Consider the following 26,729-nt stretch of genomic DNA (forward strand, 5'->3'; position numbering starts at 1 on the left):
TATACAGTTTCAGGGGATACCACCCAGAGAATCATGACCATGAAGCCCCAGTATTGTGTAGTGCTCATATGGCATCCCTGCCATTTTTTAGTTTTCTCCCTAACTGGATCTCAGCCAACTTCAAGACTCAGATTCCATTCTATTTCCCTGATGTGAAAGAAGCCCTCCTTGAATTCTCTTCCCTAAACAGTTTCATCTTTCCACAGAATAGCTGTAACTTAGGAGTTTATAATGTGAATCTACATGAAAGAAGTTCTGGAGGTCAAGAATGAACACAAAGGTCCTGGAGCCCAATCATCCTTGAACATCCCAGATAAGTGATATAATGGGATGGAAATTGCATTGAGAAGGAATTTGGAACCAGAGTAACCATAACTGAATTGCTGTATGACCTTACCCAGTCACATAACTGCTCTGTGTATCAGTCTCACGCCTGAAACATAAACATGGTAGTACGGAAGACACCTCAAATGTACCTTACAGTCCCAGTATTTTAAAGAACCTTAGAATGCCACCTCCAGGGAAAGGACATTTGAGACATACCCAGCCACTCCAGGAGAGTGCAATATGTGACCTTGGAGAACTAGGAGACAGCTTACCAAATACTCCATACATGTGAAGGCAGAGAGCATAGAGACCTGAGCTGAAGATAACTTACAAGGCACATTCCTGCTTCTTTTCCCAGCACCAGCCCTTCAAATAAACCTTTTTTTCTTAAATCTAGTCTGGCAAACCTAGCACATAGCTGCCATATTTTTACCAGCCCACTCACATTTGCTAATGCCAACTGTTCCCCTCTCTTAGCTACAACACCCCCACCACCACCATGTGACAATGTTGGTAGAGGACAAGTGTCCACTATAAGAACATATACCTACAGCTTTAAATATAGAAACAACATCATTTTCAATAAATATAATATTCAAATCTGCATTTACAAATACATAAATGTGTAATCATGTAGGCACATATATGACTATGACACATTATTTGCATTGAAAATTAATTCACCATGGAATTCCTTAAGATACCAGGTTCTTATTTATTTTTCCTTTCACTGCCTCCCCTACAAATGATGTCTTACATTATTTTACTTATATATAGCTGCTCAGGAATACATCTGCTGTGTAAAGTAGGGATCCTGTAATCACAAAGATTAATAGAAAGCAAAATGAATTTCTTTGGATCCTTCTGGCCAATTTCTTTAATGTCATAGCTGTGTGAGCTTATATTTTGCATACCTAGCATCTGGAACCACATCTAGTACCAATATGTATATAAAAGCCATGAATTTTAAATAACTTCTAGAATTTACCATAATACAATTGCTTTCAATAGAAATTAGAGTCTGTAAATGCCACAGACTTCACTAGAGCCACCAGGGCTGAAAAGATGTGAATTTACAGTGCTGCTTTGTAAAGGATTCTAAATCAACCATCATACCTTTCAGTTTTACCCAGGTCAATGCTGTCTGCAGGGGTAGCTCAAAAAGTTGGGAGTAATTCTGCCTCCTTACACAATAACTGCCAACAGACAAAATACTAACCACATTTCTGGGAGTGGTGAAGCTATTTTTAGTAGTGGAGATCTTCTGGAAAATTTCATCTTTTGCTGCAAAATGCAAATGTGATTTTTCTCAGCCTGTAAATGGTGTACTCAATCATGTTTGTTTGTTTATTTTAAACTAGAGTTCTGTATGTTTTATATTTCTCTTTACCTTAGGGATTTCCTTATCTGTACATACACACAGATGAGAACAGGAACTAAGAGTGGAGTATCCCACCTTAGTTTAGGGTAAGTTGGAAATTACCTCTCTGATGCTAATAATACCAGTAAGCCAACAAAAGTTTCATTACAAACAACTATTGGTATTCCCTTACAGGCTCAAGCAAGCCAAGAACCTAACAAAAACAAAAAGAAAACTGCAATTAAGTCATCCTGCCCACAAAAGCAATAACAGGATATAAATGTCCAGGACTCAGAAACTCAAAAGAATCCCAATTTCCTCCTGGATCGTTAAAAACATAAACTTCATGGAGGAGTGTGGCTCAGGGCAACTAGATAAGGTCAGTAGGGATGGACAGTAGGAAAATCACTGGACCAAGAATCAGGGGGCCTGAGATGAGATCTGGACAATGATCTCTGTTCTTTATATATAAATAGTAAATGGAGATGAGACTTACATCTTTATTGAGATAATAGAATTGAAAATGCTTTGGGAAACTATTAGATTCTTCACAGTGCAATCTCTGTTTATCTGTGTACGACTGCAGAAAATTGAGGCTAGATTTTTGGAAAAAAATGAGAAAAAGTAATGCTGGTTTCCACAAAATGCCTCTCACCCTATTACACGCCTTTGATTTCTCTTTTATTCTAGCTTATAACAAAGAGCAAAAATAACAATTAACCTTAGCTTTCATTCTAATAATCATGAATTTTCTATATTTTTCAATCAATTGATGATTAAATTAGGTAACCTAATTGATGACCTGCATTAAATTATTCCAAAATCATATCAGGATGAAATTTTCCATAAAAGTTGAATAGGGTGTCAGCACCTTTTCATTTTTTTCATTCATTGAACAAACATTTATTCAGTACAAAATTGTGCCAGGCACTAGGGATTTCAAAATGAAGAAGGAAAAGGTATCACTCTTCCCCATGAAGTTCATAATATAGCGAGGGGGACTGATTTATAATCTGTTTCATAGCTTAGGAACTAGACATAAGAGTTGAGAACATTTGACTCTACCTGCAACTCTCCTTCCATTATACTGAGTAACTGGAGGAGGTCTTCTTTGGATAACTCCAGGAATTTCTTTGTCTTGCGTTCACTTTCTCCAGATGGTTTTAGGTGTCGTTTGACAGTTCCTGAGGCCATGACATCCTCCTCCTTCCTACTTGATTTGTTCTTCTTCTTTGCATCTTCGGAGAGACTTTTATCCTCCGCATTGTGGATGATGGAGGACTTGGGGCAGGAGATATGCCCGTTAGCTGAACTTTCACCACCTTGATTTCGGGATCGCATTCCCACCTACAGCACACAATCAAAGATAAGACACTCTTTACCACTGCTGAAATTCTTTTTTGTTTGAATACTTAGAAATATATAGCAGCTTTACAACATCACCAATAAAGACCAAACACAGTTGGCTTCCTTACAGCTTTATTGAATATGCTATGGAAATCTTCAGAAAAAATGCTTTGATGGTTGTCAGGAAAAAGTAAAACTGTGACTCTAACCTGAAAACCATGTCAAGACAAAAGATCGGGATCATTATCAACAGTGCTGAGTTGTGTTGATGATGGGGATTTGATAACGATGTGCTGAGAATGGCATTTCTCCTTTGAGGCCTTCTTCCCCAAAATGTTATCCTTCAACCTCTTGATGAAAACAACATCAAACAGAGCTCAACTGAGACATACTCTGTGAAATTCCTAACTGGTAACCTTCTACACTGTCAAGATCACTAAAAACAAGGAAAATATAAAAATTGTCACAGGTAGAAAGGGCTTAAGGAGACATGACAACTAAATGTAAAGTGGCATCCTAGATGGACTCTTGGAACAGAGGAGGAAATTAAGGGAAAACTGAGGAAATCTGAATAATGCAAGAATGTTAGTAAAAAGTAACATATAGGTATTGGTTCATTAATTATAGAAAATGTCTTATTCTAGGTAAGGTGTTAATTTTAAAGGAAACTGGGTGTGAAATAGATGGAAACCTCCTGTATTATCTCTACAACAATTCTGAAAATCTAAAACTGTGGCAAAATAAAAGTCCATTCCTTGCCAAGAACAAGCTGGACATCACAATGTGCAGAAAAATGCACATAGAGCAGAAAGGGCATGAAACAGAAAGGAAAATGGGAAAGCAAAGGGAAGAAAAGGGTATGCTGTTACTGATACAGACTTTATTTTTCAACAGCCTCTTTTTCAAATTTGGACCTTTTAAATTCAGTCATTTATAGTAGTAAAAGCATAAAGAATTCGGAGAAAACAGAGATTTTGAAGTCAAATTTAAAATAACTTATCATGGTAAAAATGTTTTAAAAGACAAAGATGAAACATTAATCCCATGAGGAGCACATTTAAGTCATTCCACAAAGAAGGTTTTACAGATTATCATTCTCTGAGCAAAAGAACTTGACCAACAGGCATGTTATAAACAAACATATTGAACTGAAGGTTCTGTGAAGACAGCTCTAATAGCCTGAAGGCTTTACAACAAAATTTGCCAAAGGTTTTTAATATTACAATTTAGTATATAGGGCTTATTTAAGACTTACAATATAAATTGACCTTTCTCTGGACAGCTAAGTAACAAAATTTTCATTATGTTTTCAAGATAAAATACAGGAACTCTGTTATCTTAAAGTAAATTTTTCTTATGAACCCAACCATATTCAAGAACCTAAAGAAAACTTTTTAAAGCATTAAGTTTATAACAGAAAAATAAACACAGTGAAACACTTCCTTTCAGATAATGATCATTCAATTCTTTCAATGAGTCTTGAGATCTGCATGCAGGCTCCTTGTTTGAACTGAACTCTGATAGCCAAATGGATCCTTTTATGTGTGTGAACCTTCTACAGCATCTTAACCTTGAACAACAGAAACCTGAGAAGTGGTCCTTGGCACTGGCACCACGTCTTCTGGCTCACTCAATGGTTAGTTCTCAATTTTAGAGCATCTTTTGTGATTCCCTGGTGAACAAAGAATAGATGTTTCTTTGTAATAGGAGCCAGAGCACTTTGGAGCAGACCTACTGTATTTCATCACAGCTTGTTTGTGGGCGAAGCAGACCGACTTAAGCTCAAAGCCAAAAACACACACAAAAAAGAGATGATGAATAGCAAGTTTCAAATTTAACTCATGACCTGTTACACACCACAGCTAAGACACATGGGCTTCCCAAATTGAATTGCAATTCCCTACAACTCCATACCACATGTGAATTCCTTTTATCTGAAATAATTTTCTCTAACATCTTAAGGCTCTTTGAGATGATGCATCAAATATTAATTTGAGAACTTCAATTTAGACCATGAGTTAACAGAAATCCCAGACAAGAGTTTCCAACACACAGCAATGGAGGTGCTAATGTCTTAAATTTAATCATACACAGCCTTGATCACAGTATCTGTGTCTGACTGTAGCATGTATTTGTGCCTTATCTCCTTGAATCTTTCCTATCACTTACAGGATCCATAGCATTAGGATAGTCTTAAAAAAGGACAATGTGTAGCTATTTATACACTATGTGTATTTACTAATTATAATTGTATTTGCAAAAATATAGAAAGTTGAGTCTACTTGGTACCACCTCTCTTTATATTTAGTTCTAAGAATTCCAGGCTTAATGTTTTAAAATACATTTTTTGTAGCATTTCTTTAAAAGATGTATGTATTTACTTATTTACTCACTTGAAAGAGTGACAGAGAGGGAGAGACAAAGCTCTTCAATCCACTGGTTCAGTCCCCCAAATCTCAACAGCCAGGCCTGGGTTGGGCTTAAGCCAGGAACATAGAAATCCACCCAGGTCTTGCATGAAGGCAGCAGGGATCTAAGTACTTGGGCCACCATCTGATTACTTCCAGACGTAGTACCAGGTAGCTAAATTAGAGCAGAGTAGCTGGGACTAGAACCGGCACTCTGCCTGTCCCAATATTATCATTTTATATTAATGGCTTTTACAGAAAAAGCTGCACACATTTTAGAATTATCTAATTATTTTATATCATTAATCAGGTTGAAGGCCTGTGTTCTCTATTCCCTTTCACATTAATTCACTTAGGCTGATGGAAAAATCTCATGTGGGGGCTGGCATTTGGTGCAGCATTAAGTCGTTGCTTGGGACACCTGCATCCCATATTGGAGTGCTTGGTTCCGGTTCTGGCTCCTCTGCATCCAATCCAGCTTCCTGCTAATATGAACTCTGGAAGTCAAAAGGTGATGACTCAAGCAAGTATTTGGGTTGCTGCCACCCATGTGGAAGACCCAAATTGAGTTCTGGGCTCCTGGCTTCAGCCTGCCCAACTCAGGCTGTTTCAGGCAGTTGGGGAGTGAACCAGAAGATGGAAATATCTCTGTGTGTCTGTCTCTCTGTTGCTCAAATAAAATGAAAATAAATAAATAAAATTTTAAGAAAAAAAATCTCACATGGTAGACCCGTTACGTTAATTCTGTCCTAGCAAATATTTTGTTCCCTGTGGCATAGAAATTTTACATTATTTATTTTTCCTTTAACACAGGCACATAGTCCTTTCTTAGGGCACATCAAATAAGATCTTCTATATCTCCACAACAAAGTCAGGATAGTACAGGATAGCACCTGTACTATCTCAGAAATGCAAATGTACTCAGCAACAACAAATTAGTGAAAAAATCTTTTAGGAAGGAATTAGAAAGCAGGTATGAGGGATTAAAATATGATTTCTCAGGGCCAGCACTGTGGCATAGTAGGTTAACCATTCACCTGTGGGTGTTGGCATGCCATATGGGCACTGGTTCAAGTCCCGGCTGCTCCACTTCCAATCCAGCTCCCTGCTGATGGACTGGGAAAACAGCAGCAGATGGCTCAAGTGCTTAGGCTCCTACACTCACATGGGAGATCCAGAAGAAGAATGGCTCCTGGCTTCAGAATAGCCCAGCTCCAGCCATTGCAGCCATTTGGGGATTGAACCAGTGGATGGAAGACCTCTCTCTCTGTCTTTTCCTCTCTCTGTCTGTAACTATGCCTCTCAAGTAAATAAATAAATTAAAAAAAAAGACAAAATATGATTTCTCAATAGGGTAATCTACCATCAATACTGACCACTTTTTTCTATTTTATAGGGAGGAAATGTCCCAACAATAATGGACTTTCAAGTGCACATTTAATAACATTGATATTCCGTCTTATTTTTAATTCCTCTCATTGTTTCTTAAGTGTTGTACAGTGTAGAAGGCATTTGAAATGCAAAATTTCATTTAACATTCATATTAGCCCTGTAAAATCGGTGCTATTATTCTCAGCCTTACAGGTGAGGCCACTGAGGTTTAAAGAGATTAAATATATTTCCCTGGATCACATAAAAGAGATAGGATTTGAGCCCCATGTTTAATTCTAAATATCTACTCATTATTCAGCTTTCTTCTAAGTTCTTAAACACATGTGAATTAAAAGGAGGGAGGGATTCTCCATAAGTCAGGAGGTCACAAAAATTTACAAATGCAAAAACTAAGATAATGTTTTCTCACTCCCCACTATAGAATTTTTTCCTTTTTTTTTTTTTTTTTTTTGGACAGGCAGAGTTAGACAGTGAGAGAGAGGGACAGAGAGAAAGGTCTTCCTTTTTCCATTGGTTCACCCTCCAAATGGCCACTAAGGCTGGTGCACTGCCACGCTGCACCGATCCAAAGCCAGGAGCCAGGTGCTTCCTCCTGGTCTCCCATGCGGGTGCAGGGCCCAAGCACTTGGGCCATCCTCCACTGCACTCCCGGGCAACAGCAGAGAGCTGGACTGGAAGAGGAGCAACTGGGGCAGAATCTGGTGCCCTAACTGGGACTAGAACCTGGGGTGCCAGTGCCACAGGCGAAGGATTAGCCAAGTGAGCCATGGCACTGGCCTTTCCTCTTTTTTAAAATTATTTTTTAAGGAATATAAATTCCATAAGTAAACTTTAGGAATATAGTTATTCTTCCCACTATACCCACCATCCCACTCACACTCCCATTCCTCTTCTTCTTCCCTCTCCCCTTCCCAGTCCCATTCTCCATTAAGATTAATTTTCAATTAACTTTGTACACAAAGACCAACTCTATACTAAGTAAAGATTTCAACAATTTGCACACACACACACACACAAACTGTTTGAGAACTAGTTTTACAGTTAACTCTCATAATACAACTCATTGAGGACAGAGGTCCTGCATGAGGAGTTAGTGCACAGTGACTCCTGTTGTTTAACAATTAACACTCTTATGTATGATGTCAGTGTCCACCCGAGGCTCTTGACATGAGCTGCCTAGGTTATGTAAGTCTTTTGAATCCTCAAACTGCGTCAGTATTTAGACAAGGCCATAAGCAAAGTGGAAGTTCTCTCCTCCCTTCAGAGAAAAGTACATCCTTTAATGGCCACTTCTTTCCACTGGGTTCTCACTCACAGAGATCCTTCATGTAGAACATTTTTTGCCACAGTGTCTTGGCTTTCCATGCCTGAAATGTTCTTACGGACTTTTCAGCCAGATCAGGAAGCCTTAAGGGCTGATTCTGAAGTCAGAGTGTTACTTAAAGCAATCGTCATTCTGTGAGTCTGCTGTCCCCCACTATAGAATTTGAGAAACCCATGCTTATGTCTTCATCCATAGACAATCCTGCAAAATGCATAAAGTAATTCAAATTTGGTTACTAAGCAAGTATTTTTTTTTCTAAAACCATTAACTTGATGCAAAAGTTGCAAGATGATAAATTATTCAAAAAACTTCCTGAGAAGCAACCTAGCCAATTATTACAGATATGGGTTATGAGAACAGGATGCAAAATCTGAATATGGATCATTACAAACTTATTGTGTTAAAAATCTTGGCGCTTGGGGCTGGTGCTGTGGCACAGTGGGTTAACGCCCTGGCCTGAAGTGCCGGCATCCCATATGGGTGCTGGTTCTAGTCCCGGCTGCTCCACTTCTGATCCAGCTCTCTGCCATGGCCTGGGAAAGCAGTAGAAGATGGCCCAAGTCCTTGGTCCCCTGAACCCATGTGGGAGACCCGGAAGAAGCTCCTGGCTCCTGACTTTGGATTGGCGCAGCTCCAGCTGTTGCGGCCAATTGGGGAATGAACCATTGGATGGAAGACCTCTTTCTCTCTCTGCTTCTCCTCTCTCTGTGTAACTCTCACTTTCAAATAAATAAATAAATTTTTAAAAAAAAGTCTTGGAGCTGAACAATAAACATTTCAGCAGAGTTGGCCAAATCCTATTTATTGTTCTTACAGGGCTAGCAGGCAGGTAACAGAAAGGCATCTGGAACTCCTCAGGCTTCTTAATAACTGATTGCATGGCTGCAAGTTTGGGACACATAGATAAAATCTTTCTGCAAAAAGTCAAGAATGTCTTTGCTTCAGCCCAAGGTATATACTTTGAAGAAAATTCTAAGGAAAAATAATGTATAAATAAATGAAGATTTACCTAATTTTCTTTTTTTTCTATTTATTTATTTGACAAGTAGAGTTATAGACAGTAACAGAGAGAGACAGAGAGAAAGGTCTTCCTTCTGATTGTTCACCCCCTAAATGGCTGCTACGGCCAACACTGTGCCAAATCGAAGCCAGGAGCCAGGTGCCTCTTCCAGGTCTCCCCATGCAGGTGCAGGGGCCCAAGCACTTGGGCCATCCTCCACTGTCCTCCCGGGCCACAGCAGAGAGCTGGACTGGAAGAGGGGCAGCCGGGACTAGAGCCCGGCACCCATATGGGATGCTGGTGCCGCAGGAGGAGGATTAACCTAGTAAGCCACGACACCAGCCCCATAATTTTCTTTTTCAAAAGCACTATTTAAGGCATAGATTCTTCTCTTTCATAAGTATACTAATATAGTACATGGAATATCCTTGCTTTTCCTTTAATAGGAATCAGTCAGCAATACTTCTCATGGAATTTTCTGACTAAAGCAGGAATAAAGGAAAATTCACATGTTATCCTAAATCTTCCCTTTTTAAAAATATGGTCATCTCTCTTCCTCATTCCTCCTGCCCTCTTATATTGGGTAATACCAGACTCTACCATCAGATGAATAATATCAAACTAATTAAAATGTAAATACTTTGAGTCATTTATACTGAACTAACAAATATTCCTAGAATATTTAAATAAGTAAAAAGAAAAGGAAAGGAAAAAAAGTCAACCACAATGAAATACATACTTTACTTTCCATGCTTCCTTAGTGCTTATAAATCTTTTTATTATCATTATTAATATTATTATTTTACTTAAGTTATTTGAGAGGTAGACAGAGATCCTCCCATACACTAGTTCACTCTTCAAAGTGCAACAGTCAGGGCTGAGGCAGGCCAAAGATAGGAGCCAGGAACTTAATACAGTGTGACATGTAGATGGCAGGAACCCAATCACTTGAACACAGCATTGCCTCCCAGTGTCTACATTAGCAAGAAGATGGAGTCATATGCTACAGCTGGGTATCAAACATAGGTACTATTTTGCAGAACATGGGTATCTTATTTATTTATTTACTTATTTTTTAACTTTTATTTAATAAATATAAATTTCCAAAGTACAACTTTTGGATTATAGCGGCTTTTTCCCCCATAACCTCCCTCCCACCTGCTACCATCCCATCTCTCACTCCCTCTCCCATCCCATTCTCCATCAAGATTCATTTTCAATTATCTTTATATACAGAAGATCTATTTAGTATTTACTAAGTAAAGATTTCAACAGTTTGCACCCACACAGACACACAAAGTATAGAGTACTGTTTTAGTAGTAGTTTTACCGTTAATTCACATAGTACAACACATTAAGGACAGAGATCCTACATGGGGAGTAAGTGCACAGTGACTCCTGTTGTTGATTTAACAATTGATGCTCTTATTTATGACATCAGTAATCACCTGAGGCTCTTTTTTTTTTTTTTTTGGACAGGCAGAGTGGACAGTGAGAGAGAAAGAGAAAAGTCTTCCTTTTCCGTTGGTTCACCCTCCAATGGCCGCTGTGGCTGGCATACTGCGCTGATCTGAAGCCAGGAGCCAGGTGCTTCCTCCTGGTCTCCCATGGGGTGCAGGGCCCAAGCACTTGGGCCATCTTCCACTGCATTCCCAGGCCACAGCAGAGAGCTGGGCTGGAAGAGGAGCAACTGGGGCAGAATCCAGTGCCCCGACCGGGACTAGAACCTGGAGTGCCGGTGCCGCAGGTGGAGGATTAGCCCATTGAGCCACAGCGCCGGCACCTGAGGTTCTTGTCATGAGCTGCCAAGGCTATGGAAGCCTCTTGAGTTCACCAACTCCAATCTTATTTAGACAAGGCCATAGTCAAAGTGGAAGTTCTCTCTTCCCTTCAGAGAAAGTTACCTCCTTCTATGATGGCCCGTTCTTTCTGCTGAGATCTCACTCACAGAGATCTTTCATTTAGGCATTTAGGTGTGTTGTTGTGTTTTTTTGTTTGTTTGTTTTGTTTTTTTTTGCCAGAGTGTCTTGGCTTTCCATGCCTGAAATGCTCTCATGGGCTTTTTAGCCAGATCTGAATGCTTTAAGGGCTGATTCTGAGGCCAGAGAAACATGGGTATTAAACCTAGTGTTAAACACTAGGTCAAATGCCCATCCCTAGCTCATACAATTCTTGACCTTACATTTCCCTAGCACTCTCACTCCTGCCCCTGCCCCTTTTCAGACTTATCTTTTTGTTAGGATTCAACATTGTTCAAACTACTCTCCATCCCAACCACCAATGAAAATTTTCTGCATAAATTAGTTTTTGGCATATTTTCTATGTTTCTCAAGTTTCCAGTTCCTGGTTATATATATTTTCTTTTTTAATAGAAAATTTGTATTTAATAAATACAAATTTCAAAAATACAACTTTTGGATTATAGTGCTAACCATCCCATTACCTACTCCTTCTCCCACCCCATTCTTCATTAAGATTCATTTTTAATTATCTTTACTGGTTATATATTTTTTAAGGACTTAATGCATAGAATGAGTTTCCAATAATTTTATTTCCATTCTATTTTAAATTATTTTATAAAAATTGTAATACACAGTACAAAAGAAAACACTTAATTACAGAAAAACTTATATTTTACTGTTCAACCTGACAAAAGGCTTGCAGTATGTAGGGTTTCTAGAATGTTGCCACAAAGTTGTCCTGAGTCTTTCTTTTAGACATAAATGATGATCCCCAAAGCACGTAGAATTAAAGGCAAAGAAAACATTGGGTCCAGTGTTATATCATCAGTGAATATTAAGATGCAAAAGGCCAATCAAATCAAAGTTAATTCTCTATCAATGCCAGATTATTTCCTGTGTGTATCTTAAATTCTCTTATAAATATTCCAACTCCTGAAATCTTTGAACATTTCTCATGAGATTGTCCTAATACCACGATCATATTCATAAATGTTCTTAGATTTGTCTCTAAACTCTATTTATAACTTACTTCCATTATCTTCATCCAGTTTATACAACAGACTATGTTAAATGTTTTTTCATGTATCATTATCCACAGGCATTAAATCTTCAAAATGGCCAATGCTTTTGTTTGTTTAAAGCATTTTTTAATTTACTAAGGCAGATATATCCAGATCAATTTAAAATTCCTTGAAATAATTTCACTAAATATTAGAATTCAGGAAAGAAGATTCTCTTAGAGTCACTGCAGTGATGTTGTAATCAAAAAGCCAAGGAAAATATGACTGTGGCAAAACAGAAAAATATTATTCTACCCTTGCTTAAAACCATGGTGAAATATTTTATGAAGCTCTGTTCAACACCATTTAAAGACAATATATTAGCAAACCTAGAAAAGTTTTCCAGAAAAAAGGCAAAAAATGACAAGAAAATAGATCAGGGAATTGCCATGAAATAAATAATTTTAAATTAGCATGACTGGCTCTGAAAGAATGTATAACTGATTTTACACTTAAAAATAAAGTTTTAAACTTTGATAACATAGGATGAGCTCCTTTACCAATATTTTGACAAAAAACCCAAACTGATTAACTCTTTCATCATACTGTCTTTTTTTTCCTTTACTTTTCATGCCAGCAGCCATAAGCTAGTATTCAAGGTTCTCCATTTACAGAAAAGTTGTATATCCAGTCTTGTCTCCTAATACCTCCTGTGTACTCACCATGCTTATCTATTCAGTGGCTACAAACAACATTTGATCTATTTTATTTTTACATTTTGATCTTGAATTTCTTTCTTACAATGGCCTGTTCTTTTCCTGCACTCTTTAGTCCTCCTCTGACATTCCAACAGGTGCCATTTCTCCTTCTTCAGCAATTTTACACACTTATTTGTTTTCCATATTACACACATGATTCTTTCATATTTTCTTATAATTGTTATTGCCCCAAACATACACTCATTTTGAGAAGAAGGTAAGACTTAATATATTCAAAATACCATCATGATAGACATCACTTGATAGTTTGAATTTATAACATTTTACATATTAGAATATAAGGTTATTGAACTCATTGACTCCAGTGAAAATGACTAGATGAAAATATAATTAGAAGCAAAAAGACATTCAGATACACTTGTGATTAACAGATGCCAAAGGCAATTAATAATAATAATATTTGGAGAAATTTCTACCACTAAATAATAAAATTTGTATTAAAGTAACACACTTTAGGATAAATGTGTGAATTAAATATTTGCATTTATTTCTACTCATGAAACACATTAAAATGACAATCAAGAAATAAAAGATGGCAACGAAAATTGGAGCAAACTTGACAGTAGATGAGAGAGGATGACACAGTTTTGGAGAATGGAATGTGCAGATATTGAATGGGTAGGACTTGGACACCTAAGTGTGGAAACTAAAAGATGGAAATAGTTATAATTTTCCCAATTAGCCTCAAAATAGAGAGGTATCAGTTTCACAGGGAAACAGGATAACCAGGATGGCCCAGGTCACAGAGCTTTAGTGATTGCAGCAAAATTCAAAGCCTCAAAGCTTCCTGCACTACTTCCTTGTCAGTGAGCTGAGCATGAAGTGTGTATGCAACAATCACCAGCATCCCCGTCATTGCCCTTTCTACAAATCTCCCTTCCCTACTTCAGCTCATATTTCTTCCCCTGTGAAACTCCTACAGCACACCTAGTTTGTACCACCCATTTGACATGTGAATATGTGCTGTCTAGTGTCGTTCTTGAATGACTTCTTGTGGCAGTCTTGTTGTTCCACCTAGAATATAGAGAACTTCACATAAGTTGTTTAAATAGCGCTTTTATTTCATCTCCCTAAAATAACTGGCATACTAGCACCTCTACCCTTTCCACTTCAAAACTGAGGAAACTGAGGCATAGAGCCACAGAGATGGTCAATGGAATAGTTGGAAAAAGGACCTTGTGAGATACCCTATTTCCTAAACACATAGCACACTTCAAGGATCTGTGACCCAGTAGCCTGGGTATCACCAGTCACCTCTTCATACTTATTTACAGCATCCAAAACAGAGTTTTGTTTTCTTGTTTATTTTCCTTTTTACTTGCTTCACAGAAACAAGGCTATGGTCAATTATATAAACAAGAAAAGCATTTAGTTAGTAACATACTGTCATACACAGTAATGATGACATGGTGGTATTTTTTTTCTGTCACTTTCAACATTAGTAATCCTGAACCTCAAATAGGTGTTTAAATATTTTATAGTAATAATATTTTTTATTATAATTCTTTCTAAAAACTGAGAGACAGCACAATATGGGGAGAGAAAGAGAGAGACAAAGAGAGAGATGGAAGAGAAAGAGAATTCACACCTGCTATTTCACTCTTGAAATGCCTAGAAAGCCTATGGCTAGGGTGGAACCCCAAAGCCAGCAACAACTCAAGCTAGGACTCCCATGTGTGTGGCAGAAACCCAACTACTTAAGCCAGCACTGCTACATCCCAGGGTCTGTAATAGCAGAAAGCTGAAATCAGGAGAAAAGAAAAATATGAAACTCAGGTACTCTGATATGAGACAAAGGCATCTAAACCGATTTCTTAGCCACTAGGCCAATATAATGCCCACTCTTTTATTGCAGTTCTGATACCATTGTTTCATTAGAAATACTGCATACTCAGTAATTACATAAAAAAGAGTAAAGCCTTCAAATTTAAGTGACTATGATAACTCTTTAGTTTTCTGGTCAATTTTAGCTATATTTCCTTACTTGACCACTATCATTTTTTTAGGCATTTTAATAGCATTGTATAGAATCTAAAAAAAAGCAATATCACCTTTAAGTTTCATTAACATTGCTGAACATCTGGAAAAGTATCAGACTCTTGGTTAGCCAAGACTAGAATTCCTTCCAGTATTTCATCACTCCCAAACAGGCCCAAGTCCATATTTGAAGAAGAATCTGTAATTCCCTCACCACTAATAAAACATGCCTATCTATAAGCTAGAAACACAAGTACCTTAGTCTTTATTTCAGCAGTCTACATTTTCAGAATAATTCTTTTTTTTTTTTTTTAACAGGCAGAGTTAGGCAGTGATTGAGAGAGACAGAGAGAAAGGTCTTCCTTTTTCTGTTGGTTCACCTCCCAAATAGCCACCAAGGCCGGCGCACTGCGGCCAGCGCACCGTGCTGATCCGAAGCCAGGAGCCAGGTGCTTCCTCCTGGTCTCCCATGCGGGTGCAGGGCCCAAGCACTCGGGCCATCCTCCACTGCCTTTCCAGGCCACAGCAGAGAGCTGGACTGGAAGAAGAGCAAGCGGGACAGAATCTGGCGCCCCAACTGGGACTAGAATCTGGAGTGCCTGCGCCACAGGCAGAGGATTAGTCTAGTGAGCCATGGCGCTGGCCAGAATCATTCTTAAATATTATTTTTGTTCTCACTAATAGCAACAACGATAACAGCTCATACAGAGCATCCTATGCACTAAGCAGTGAGTTAATCACCTGACATATACTACCTATCATCTCCTAAAACACTGCTAACAATGTAGCAGGTGCCATAATTATTCCTTTTATAAAGATAAGGAAAGGGAGGCTTAGATTGATGTAGTCATTTGCACAAATAATATGGCCAATACTCAGGGAAACCTCACCTATAGCACAGGCATGTCTGGATCCATCATGTGCAAGAATTCTAAATAGAAGCTTTGAGCTCTAGCAAGACTACTTCATACAAATGATGCACCTTTTCATAGTGCTAAATTAAGTTTAGTCACAGGGTACAGCATCCCCCAGTCTGAAACAATAACTAATATAAAATCCTACTGTTCCAGTAGATTTTTCTCTAATTTACACTCATGTAATTCCTTCTTCTTCTAAGGCCACATTTTCTTGCCTTTCTGATTCCCTCAGACTGCCTTTATATCCATGAATACAAGAAAATTTCAAAGGCACTGAAGAGCAACTTTGTCCTTACAGTTTTCACTTTTGACTTTTGTTAAAAAGTAATTTATTTATTTATTTGAAAGGCAGAGTTTCAGAGGGGGGGGGAGGAGAGAGAGAGAGAGAGGGAGAGAGCGAAAGAGAGAATGAGAAAGAGATCTTTCATCTACTGGTTTACTCCCCAAATGGCTACAATGGACAAAACTGGGCCAGGCTGAAGCCAAGAGCCTGGAACTCCATCTGGGTCTTCCTTATAAGTGGTAGGGGTCCAAGTACTTGGGCCATTTTCTGCTGTTTTCCCAGGTGCATTAATTAGCCAGATGCTGGATCACAAGTGAAGCAGCTGGGACTTGAACCAGCATTTATGTGGGATTCTGGCACTCATATGCTACTGTGGCACAAACACTGGCCCTTGACTTTGGACTTTCTCAACTGGGAAAACCACTGAAACAGAAATATAACAACTGTAATGACAACTAGAAACAATTTGTTACAAAGATTTAGTTATTTGAACTACGGGGAGGGAGAGAGAGAGAGAGAAAGAGAGAATGTGAATGAATCTTCCATCAGCTGGCTCACTCTCCAAATACCAGCAACAGCCAGGGCTGGGCCAGGTTGAAGCTGAGAACCAAGAGGCCAAGAGGTTCATGCCGGTCTCCCATATGGGTGTCAGGGGCCCAAGCACTCGGGCCATCTTCTGCTGCCTTCCCAGGCACACCAGCAGTGAACTGGATCAGAAGTGGAGAAGCAGGGACACAAACTGGTATCCATATGGGAAGCTGGCATCACAGGCAGTGGCTTAAACAGCTGCACCACAATGCTGGCCCCTTTGGATATGATTTTTTAAACTAGCCAAGTTAAGAAATTGAGAACTAAATGTTCTATTTAGCCAGTTGTACAAAATTTCCCATTAGAAAAATGTTTCTCTTATTTATTTATTATTATTATTTGAGAAACAGAGAGAAATAAAGAAAGATGCACACTCAAAGAGCTTCCATTCACTGGTTCACTCCTCAAATGTCTGCCAGGAACCAGGAACCAGGAAACCAATCTGGGTCCCCCATGTGGTGGCAGGGACCCAACCACTTGAGCCATCATCTGCTGCCTCCCAAGGTCTGCATCAGCAGGAAGGTGGGAATTGGGAGTAGAGCTGAAATTCAAACCCAGGCACTCTGATAATGATATGCTAGCATCTTAACCACTATACCCAACATCTACCCTGTTTGTCTTTATATAGCAAATACTCTGAAATAATTTTATTGCATTCTTAAGAAATGTGAGACAAATCCAAATTGATACTCAATGTTAACCTCCATGAACAAAATACATGCAGTAGTTTGATGACATCTCTGCCTCATGCTGACAAGGAAGAAAAATGAAATACTGCACAGATTGCCCCATCTGTGTGCTGACAGTGACTTCATGTGTTCTAATGGCCTGCATACATGTCAACTACATTCAAGTATGCTATAAATGACTTTCCTTCAAATACCTAGACCACTTATTAACACAAAAGAACAACTTAAAATCAGTTGTGATGTGTGGAATTGGGTTGTGTCCATTTTGAACTCCTTCTGACTTCTGTCTTTTCTAATTGTTCCTAAGCATCCCTTGTCTTAGATTAGGTCACAGTATAGGAAGCCTAAATTGAAAACAGAGTGTAGGTATTTTATAGACCAAGAAAAGAGAAAGCTAGAAATTATTTGTATTAAAACATGTCTTATGAATGCAACTGAAACCACATGACTGCCAAGATACTGATTTGATGTTTACAGATGTTTATCACTCTGAGACTTTGAATTCTGTGTCAACCAATCTTCATAAACTCAGTTACAATGAGAACGCAAAGGCTAACAAGAGTCATAAAGTTGAAGGAGAATTTTGTGCTGTGCTAATTAATGTCTACTAGAAATTTAATTCTCTAAAATGTAGAGCTACAGGACAGAAGTTTCAGACCCACTATTTGGTTAGAAAGTATGTGAGAAGCCGGCGCCGTGGCTTAACAGGCTAATCCTCCGCCTTGCGGCGCCGGCACACCGGGTTCTAGTCCCGGTCGGGGCACCGATCCTGTCCCGGTTGCCCCTCTTCCAGGCCAGCTCTCTGCTGTGGCCCGGGAAGGCAGTGGAGGATGGCCCAAGTCCTTGGGCCCTGCACCCGCATGGGAGACTAGGAGAAGCACCTGGCTCCTGGCTTCGGATCAGCGCGATGCGCCAGCCGCAGTGGCCATTGGAGGGTGAACCAACGGCAAAAAGGAAGACCTTTCTCTCTGTCTCTCTCTCTCTCTCACTATCCACTCTACCTGTCAAAAAAAAAAAAAAAAAAGAAAGTATGTGAGAAAGTGAGTCATCAATTTTGGAATAATGTTTTCAAATATGTGATAGTCTCTAGCCACTCTCTTCCCCACTCTCCAGCAACCCTTACCTTGGCATACACTGAGCCCCACTGTAAACCTTAGGGTGTCCCAACATTTTATACATTAGCATTCTTAGTATTTGGTTGCTGTAACCCTGAAGAATCAAGAGAGCTGCATCCCAAACCCCTCACAATTATTCTGTAATCCTGGATAAGGCACTTATTTTTTCCAACTTACAATTCCCTAACTGTAAAATAAAGAAAGTGCACATATGTACTACCCACTATAGAATGTGACACCATAATGCCTGTTCTACCTTCCACATGTACATAAAAGTAATTACCAGCAGCGGTAAGGTAGAAAGCATTGACCCATGGCAGATTAAGTATGGGGGTCATCGAACACCTCTGAGAAATCTTCATATAGGCTACATAAGAGATAAAGCCACTTCACTTTCAAGGATGAGCATCTGCCACAGAGGTTGGAAAATCTTTTATATAAAAGGATGGATATTAAGTATTTTAGGCTTTGCAGGCCACATGGTCCCTATTACAACTATTCCACTCTTCTGATACAGTCCCAAAGAGTCCCAAAGAGCCCTAAATAAATAGGTGTGGCACAACCTGACCTTTTAGCCCTTATTCTGCCAACTGTTATTAGGCTGCATGACAAATATTACTGATGGGTACATTTAAACTGGGAAAAATGGAAAAGATATCTCCCACTCCCTATTCCATTCTCCAGTACATAGTACTTTGAAGATAAAAGAGAATTAAAAAGTACACTAGCTATGCAGTTGGCCATCTGCCCTCTTCTTTTATTCTGATCAGTTGAAGAGGACATGAATAGAAAAAATTCCTTCCATAAAAATTTAAGGAATCTGGCCGGCGCCTCGGCTCACTAGGCTAATCTTCCACCTTCGGCACTAGCACACCAGGTTCTAGTCCTAGTCGGGGCGCCAGATTCTGTCCGGTTGCCCCTCTTCCAGGCCAGCTCTCTGCTGTGGCCTGGGAGTGCAGTGGAGGATGGCCCAAGTACTTGGGCCCTGCACCCCATGGGAGACCAGGAGAAGCACCTGGCTCCAGCCTTCGGATCAGCGCGGTGTGACGGCCGCAGTGCGCCAGCCGCGGCAGCCATTGGAGGGTGAACCAACAGCAAAGGAAGACCTTTCTCTCTGTCTCTCTCTCACTGTCCACTCTACCTGTCAAAAAATATTTTTTTAAGGAATCTAAGGTAGAAGAATATGACATTGTCTCATGGCTAAAACGTGAGAGTAGTGTTTCCATTGACATGAACCGTGCCATGGGGTATACAAACAGATAATACCGCTCTAGCAGTGCGTACCTCCAGAAAAGTGGTGGAGATTTATGCCCAGTGAGTATATGGAGGGATACAGAAGTGGCCAAGTGCGCAGCAAGGGTAGAAAGTATCTTGGAGAGACAGCTGAATGCTAACAGCAGAGTCACCATGGCAAAGAACCTTAAAGTAGATCACCCAGACTAGGGTTAAAATCAAGGCAGCATCTGAGTGAGTTATGGTGGGGTTCCAAAACAGGAGGAGAAGAAAAACATTTCATTAGAAAAAGCTGTGGGCACTACTTTCACCAGGAGCCAGGCTGGGAGAAGACAACACACTATAGGTAGGCTAGGTCCGTAGGCATGTGATCTGCACAGTTGCACAGGGCCCTGTACTCTGTTCAATGCTGTGCTGTTGGGATAGAAATGCTCACTTATTTTTGAACAAGAAGCCCTACATTGTCATTTTGCACTGGGTCCTACAGATTATGGATCCAGTCCTATCAGCAGTAAAGAAAGCAATGTAACAGTCACTGCCTTCTAGACACTGCACTGCTCCTACCAGGCTAATCACGTCAGCCAATTTTTCTCCCTCCCCTACTGGTGATGAGCGTTGTTTGTGTGATGCCCTGAAATATGGAAGAAGAGAGCTTAGAAGAAGGCAAATTTTGATTTGGACAAGGACTGGTTTATGCATAACAAATTACCTGGGGAGAAGTCATGTAGATAAAATTGAATTTACTAGGAATATAAAGGTTATGTTCTCTATCTCAGGTAGGCATTGGAGGAAAGTAATATATCAAGGAGAACCAAAAAGAAAAGCTAAATTGGATCATAAAGAAATTAAGGAGTAGAATTGCACCCCTGATTTTATATGGCTTTTAAACTTTGAAATATAATGGTGGTTACCATTTCATAAACCACAAAGTACTCTCAGGCCAGGCATGTAAAGGAATTTCCCTTCAAATCCCATCCCTATTCTTCCTGTTCTGGTTTTGAAAAAGAAAAAAGCAAGAAATAAGACTCATCTGGGTCCAGGTGACAACCAGAACCCAGGGACTGCCCAAGAATGAAATCACTGTGCAGTGCCTCTTAGAGGAGGTTGATTTGAGGGAAGGGGCCAAGAGGAGCTCTGCCCCAAAGCTGTCCATTGCCTTTCTCAGTCCCTACTTCACTCTGCTCTTCAGGCATTTTTCCTGTTTTCTCTTCTGTGCTCCATTATCATGCCTTTCGTTGGAACTGTAAAAATTAGACCTCAGAATTCCAGAAGGAAACTTCCCTGAAGTGTGCCCAAGTCTAAACATGACCCCTCACCTATCCTGTTGGACCCCCTCTCCTGGAATCTCAGGATGGTGTTAAGAAATCAAATTGGTCAAACTTAAACCACATACTGGTATGACTACTAAAACTCTATACTCTTCAAAGCCTTTCTTAACCCGGGTGAACCTATGAATTAAACAAAAGTAGCTATTTTTAATAGGCTGGGTTGAATGTAGGGCCAGGATGGTATTTTAAAAAATCAGATTGCTGCCTAATTTTCCCACATAAAATAAGCTCTTGGCCAAGGAGGGCAAGAAGAAGCCTGGAGTTTTATTTATTTATTTATTTATTTATTTATTTATAAAATTAAATATGATAAACTACATTAACAAGCTGAAGAACAAAAACCACATCATTATCTCAATAGATGAGAGAAAGCTTTTGACAAAATTCAATACCCTTTTATGATGAAAACCTTAAGCAAACTTGATACAGAAGGAACATTCCTCAACATAATCAAAGCCATTTATAACAAACCCACAGTCTGCATGCTACTGAATGGGGAAAAATTGGAGGTATTCCCATTAAGATCCAGAACAGGACAAGAATGCCCACTCTACCATTGCTATTTAATATAGTTCTGGAAGTTTTAGACAGAGCCATCAGGCAAGAAAAAGAAATCAAAGGGATACAAATTGGGAAGGAGGAAGTCAAACTATCCTTATTTGCTGATGACATGATTCTTTTTTTATTATTATTATTTTTACTTTTGACAGGCAGAGTGGACAGTGAGTGAGAGAGACAGAGAGAAAGGTCTTCCTTTACCTTTGGTTCACCCTCCAATGGCCACCGTGGCTGGCGCGCTGTGGCCGGCGCACCACGCTGATCCGATGGCAGGAGCCAGGTGCTTATCCTGGTCTCCCATGGGGTGCAGGGCCCAAGCACTTGGGCCATCCTCCACTGCACTCCCAGGCCACAGCAGAGAGCTGGCCTGGAAGAGGGGCAACTGGGACAGAATCCGGCGCCCCAGCCGGGACTAGAACCCGGTGTGCTGGCGCCGCAAGGCAGAGGATTAGCCTATTGAGCTGTGGCGCCGGCCCGCTGACATGATTCTATATAGAGAGAACTCAGAAGACCTTAAGAGACTATCAGCACTCATGAAAGAGTTTGGTAAAGTGCCAGGATACAAAATCAACATACAAAAATCAATAGCCCTTGTATTCACAGACAATGCCACAGCTGAGAAAGATATTCTTAGATCAATTCCATTCACAATAGCTACAAAAAATTTTAAATACCTTGGAATAAACTTAACCAACGATGTCAAAGATCTCTACAATGAAAATTACAAAACATTAAAGAAAGAAGTAGAAGAAGACATAAAAAAGTGGGAAAATCTCCCTTGTTCATGGATTGGAAGAATCAACATTTTCAAAATGTCCATACTACATATTGTAGAGAAATCTTTCTCTGTACTGAATGAGAAAAACAAAAGCCATACCAACAGAAGTTTGTGTTTCAAAAATACAGGAGAGAATATTTAGTTACTAGAGGTTTAATATGCAACTACTCTACCAACATCACCTTATTATTCCCCTGTCCTCTGCAATCATTTGTTTGGATACAATAGGAGCAAGCCTGGATGGCAAACAAAAATGCATTAGGGAGTGGGTAGAGAAACTCTGTTCAGGATGGTCAAAGAAATCTCCTGGAAAGGAATTGTCCAGAAGGAGGAAGCAACAGTCCATCCACAAATTTGATCCCAGGACAATGTCATTTTCCAGGAAAAAGACATTGGAAGGGGCTGTGTTCCTCAGGGTGTCTCCTCAGGCACAACGCTAAAGCTGATGACTACAAGGGATATAAACAGAATAAATAAAGGTATAAATAGAAACAGGTGCATCAAGAAAGGTTCAGTTAGGAGGTAGGGCCTTTCTCTGAGGACTAGCTATGGAGGAGACAGGCAGCAAGTTTTGGAAGCTTCTGCATGGTCTGTGTTGGAACCAGAGGTGGTAAAAGGCATCTAGCTTGGGAGCAGGACAGTGTTTTGAAGGTCTAATAGACAATCTCTGGGCACCACCTTTCAAATCAATCTGGAGGAAGGTGAAAGGAGATTCTGCGATAGTTTGGGTAAAAATTAAAACAAAGAAACACCACAGGCGCCAGCACTGTGGTGCAGCAGGTTAGTCCTCTGCCTGTGGCGCTGACATCCTATTTGGGTGCTGATTCTAGTCCCAGCTGCTCCTCTTCAGATCCAGCTCTCTGCTATGGCCTGGGAAAGCAGAGGAAGATGACCCATGCATTTGGGCCCTTGCACGCTCTCCTGGCTCCTGGCTCCTGGCTCCTGGCTCCTGGCTTCGGATCACCGTAGCACTGGCCGTTGTGGCCAATTGGGGAATGAACCAGCAGATGGAAGACCTCTTCTTCTTTCTCTACCTCTCCTTCTCTCTCTGTGTAACTCTGACTTTCAAGTAAATAAATAAAGCTTCAAAAAAAAATACCACAATGATCTTTACTGTTATCACAAAACAATGAATTAACTCAGGCAAGTTGCATATTATCATAAGACTACACTTTAAGTTTGCATGTTCAGCCTTCACTTTAACCCTCATAGGGCACTGTTATCCTTTCACATCAGAAAAAAAAATAGCCTTGGTGGTAGCCATGGTAACTAAATACTGGGAGCAAGGGCAGAAGAAGGTCAAGAAATGTTCTATAGTTACACATCAAGAAAGTACAAAACATAGGTTATTTTTAATTTTGGCTGTGTTCCTATAATTTTTAATGTCTAAAAATTAAGATGTACATAAATAGGAAAGTCTGTTTCTCACGCAGCCATGAGAAAAATCACTTTCCCAGTAATTCAATGCTACCTCCTTACTTTGTTGACATTTTACTTTCATCACTGCCATTCAAGCCAACAAAAATGCTCAAAGTGAGTATTTTCCAAATTTGTCACCAGGGAGGGTGTCCTTTACTCTTCTTCTTGTTTTCTGTCTACCTCTGTTCTTAGTATACTGTCATGACTCACCCTGCACATACGCAAATTGGGAACTGCTTTTCTGGAGTGCTGATGTGTTTGTCTCAAGTCTTCTATATTCTCTCATCTAATGACACTTGTAGCCAAGGACAAAGGTTTACCAGGCAGCTGACAAACCAGAGTGAGGGGGAGGCATAGTGTACAAAGGAACTTCCCTAACCACAGGCACAGCCAACTGTTCTAGGCAGAGAAAGGGCCCACAGTTTTGGATTTCTGGGACAAGAGAGGTAACTTATAGGCCTGAACACCACTCAGTCCTAGCCACATCTCTGCTTTAAGGCAATGTGTCCAATGACTGGTAGGAGAAGAAGAAGAAATATGAACAAGAAAAAACAAAAACAACAATAAAACAAAACAGAAGAGAAATACTTTTTTGGAAACCTCTTACAGCCACCTATGCAAACTATATTAACATATGTGAACTGTATGAAAATAGTTTCTCTTCCAAAAATTACAAATAACTAGATTCTACTTGAACAAAGTCTAGAACCACAGACTTAGAGATTTTTAAATTTGTCTATAAACTTCCCTTTTTATAAAGGAGTTATATTTTATATTTGATAGACAGTTTAACTTTTACCAGAACAGTTCCATTATTTTCATTAAATACCTTTGTCACTTTTATATTTATAAATATTACTACCTACATATAAATTTTAGACTAAACCTTTCTTTGTCACTAAAATGTATTGATCAAAACTAAGTTTGAAGATAGGATTGATATAACTGTTATCTGTGAAATTATTTTCAGGATCTAGCTTATTATTTTCATTGAATATGCATTTAGTGAGTAATTTCAAAGTGACAGGCATTTGGTAAAGAAAAACATTAGGGTACGGTACATTTATTGCGACAAATATATCATGCTAAGAGAAGACATTAGCAATAGGGGAAGCTGGGTGTGGGGTGAATGGGAACTCTTTGCGCTACATCACAATTTTTGCTTCATTAATTTCAACTATCCTGAAATGAAAAGTTAAAAGAAAAGAGAAATAGAGGTGGTGTCTGTCATCACAGACCTCATAGTCTGGTGAAATTGTTCCAATTGAAAAGATGCCATTGAAGGAGCTGGAGAGACTATAAAATCATTTGTTTGTGCTAGCTAAAAGAGTTATTTCTAGATTTTACTTTAGTTTATTATAAAAATAAATTAATATTTCCATCATAAAACAAATTCCACAATGTTACTGAGCACTTCTCCTATGCAAGATGGTATAGTTTTGCTCATAATAGCTCAAAGAAAGAAATTTGAATGTGATCTTTCAAAAACAAAAACTGCATTCTGGCCACTGACTTTTTCAAAGAACAAAATTATATCACATACAAAATGGCAATTCAGAGACCCCTAAAGCTTTGTTCACTTTTCTTCAAAGAAGCACTTTTTTAAAAAAGTATTTATCTATTTATTTGAAAAGCAGAGTTACAGAGAGAGAGAGAGAGTCAGGGAGATTTTTCATCCACTGGTTAACTGCCCAAATGATCACAAAAGCCAGGAGCCTGGAATTCCATCTGGGTCTCCTACGTGGGTGCAGGGAACCAAGCACTTGGACCATCCTTCGCTGCCTTCCCAGGCACATTAGCAGGGAGCTGGATCAGAAGTGGAGCAGCCGGGACTTGAATTGGTGCCCTTATGAAATGCCAGCATTATAGGCAGTAGTTTAACCCTCTGAGCCACAACACAGGTCCCCAGAGGAGCATTTTTTTTCATTCATTTATTATAATTTTATATAAAAAAGTAGAAAAAGAAAGAGCTCTTCCTTCTATTGGTTCCTTCCACAAATACCTGCAACAATCTAGGGTGGGCCAGGCTGCTGTCAGGAGGCTAGAATTCAATCTAGAGATCCACAAGGGTAGCAGGGATCCAACAATTTGAGCTATCACCAGCTGCTTCCCAGGGGGTGCATTAGCAAGAAGCTGGAATTTGGGACAGAGTTGGGACCCAAATCCAGTCACTCTGATATAAAATGCAGGCATCTCAAGTGGTATCTTAACTGCTGTGCTAAACACTTACCACTATTTGTTTTATTTATTTGGAAGGTAGACAGAGACAGAGAGACAGAGACAGAGTTTTCCTTCTGCTTATTTATTCCCCAAATACCTGTAACAACCAAGATTGGGCCAGGTTGAAGCCAGGAGTCCAAAGCTCCATCTAGATCTTTCATGTGAGTGGCAGGGACCCAAGTACATGAGCCATTACCTGCTGCCTTCCAGCGTGCACACTGTCAAGTAGCTGGAATTGGAAGTTGAGCCAGGAGTCAAAACCTAGTCATTCTATAGGATGCAGACATCCCATATATCTCAATTGCTATGACAAACACATGCTCCCAGAGGAGGATATGTGGTCATATAGATTTCCTTTTTTTAATACCTTGAAATATGAATGAGTGGTAAATTAGAGGCTTAACTTAAAGTTAAGACACATCCAATTCAATCAAGGTTTCACATTTTTTGTGCCTCTGCTATTTCACAGAATGAGAACTTAAAATCAGGTTCTCTGGAATATAGTAACTGGGAAGTAACAAATTTGGCTCCCACCCATGACTGGGAAACTGCAGGCTTTCCTGGAAGACCTCTACTGAGCTATTTCTAAAAGTCCCCAAGATGGAGTAATCAAAAACTATGCTCCTAAACGCTATCTTGACAGCTATGGGCTGACCTTCTTAATTTCCTTCCTTTTTGCTCTTTCTGCCAAGTGGCTGCTCCTGTCCACTGAAACTGCTGAGGTT

At 39.5% G+C, this 26,729-nt stretch overlaps 1 protein-coding gene across 7 annotated transcripts in view; it reads right to left on the reverse strand.

The window, feature by feature from the left end:
• Window positions 1–26,729, reverse strand: part of FILIP1 (filamin A interacting protein 1) — a 315,951-nt gene that overhangs the window by 112,499 nt on the left and 176,723 nt on the right. For all 7 annotated transcript variants that reach the window (XM_062186381.1, XM_062186380.1, XM_062186377.1 and 4 more), the window contains one exon: window positions 2,753–3,034. In XM_062186381.1, the coding sequence (XP_062042365.1) occupies window positions 2,753–3,034 (282 nt within the window). The remainder of the gene's footprint in view (window positions 1–2,752; window positions 3,035–26,729) is intronic.

This window comes from Lepus europaeus, chromosome 3, assembly GCF_033115175.1.
Source record: "Lepus europaeus isolate LE1 chromosome 3, mLepTim1.pri, whole genome shotgun sequence".
Lineage (NCBI taxonomy): Eukaryota > Metazoa > Chordata > Mammalia > Lagomorpha > Leporidae > Lepus > Lepus europaeus.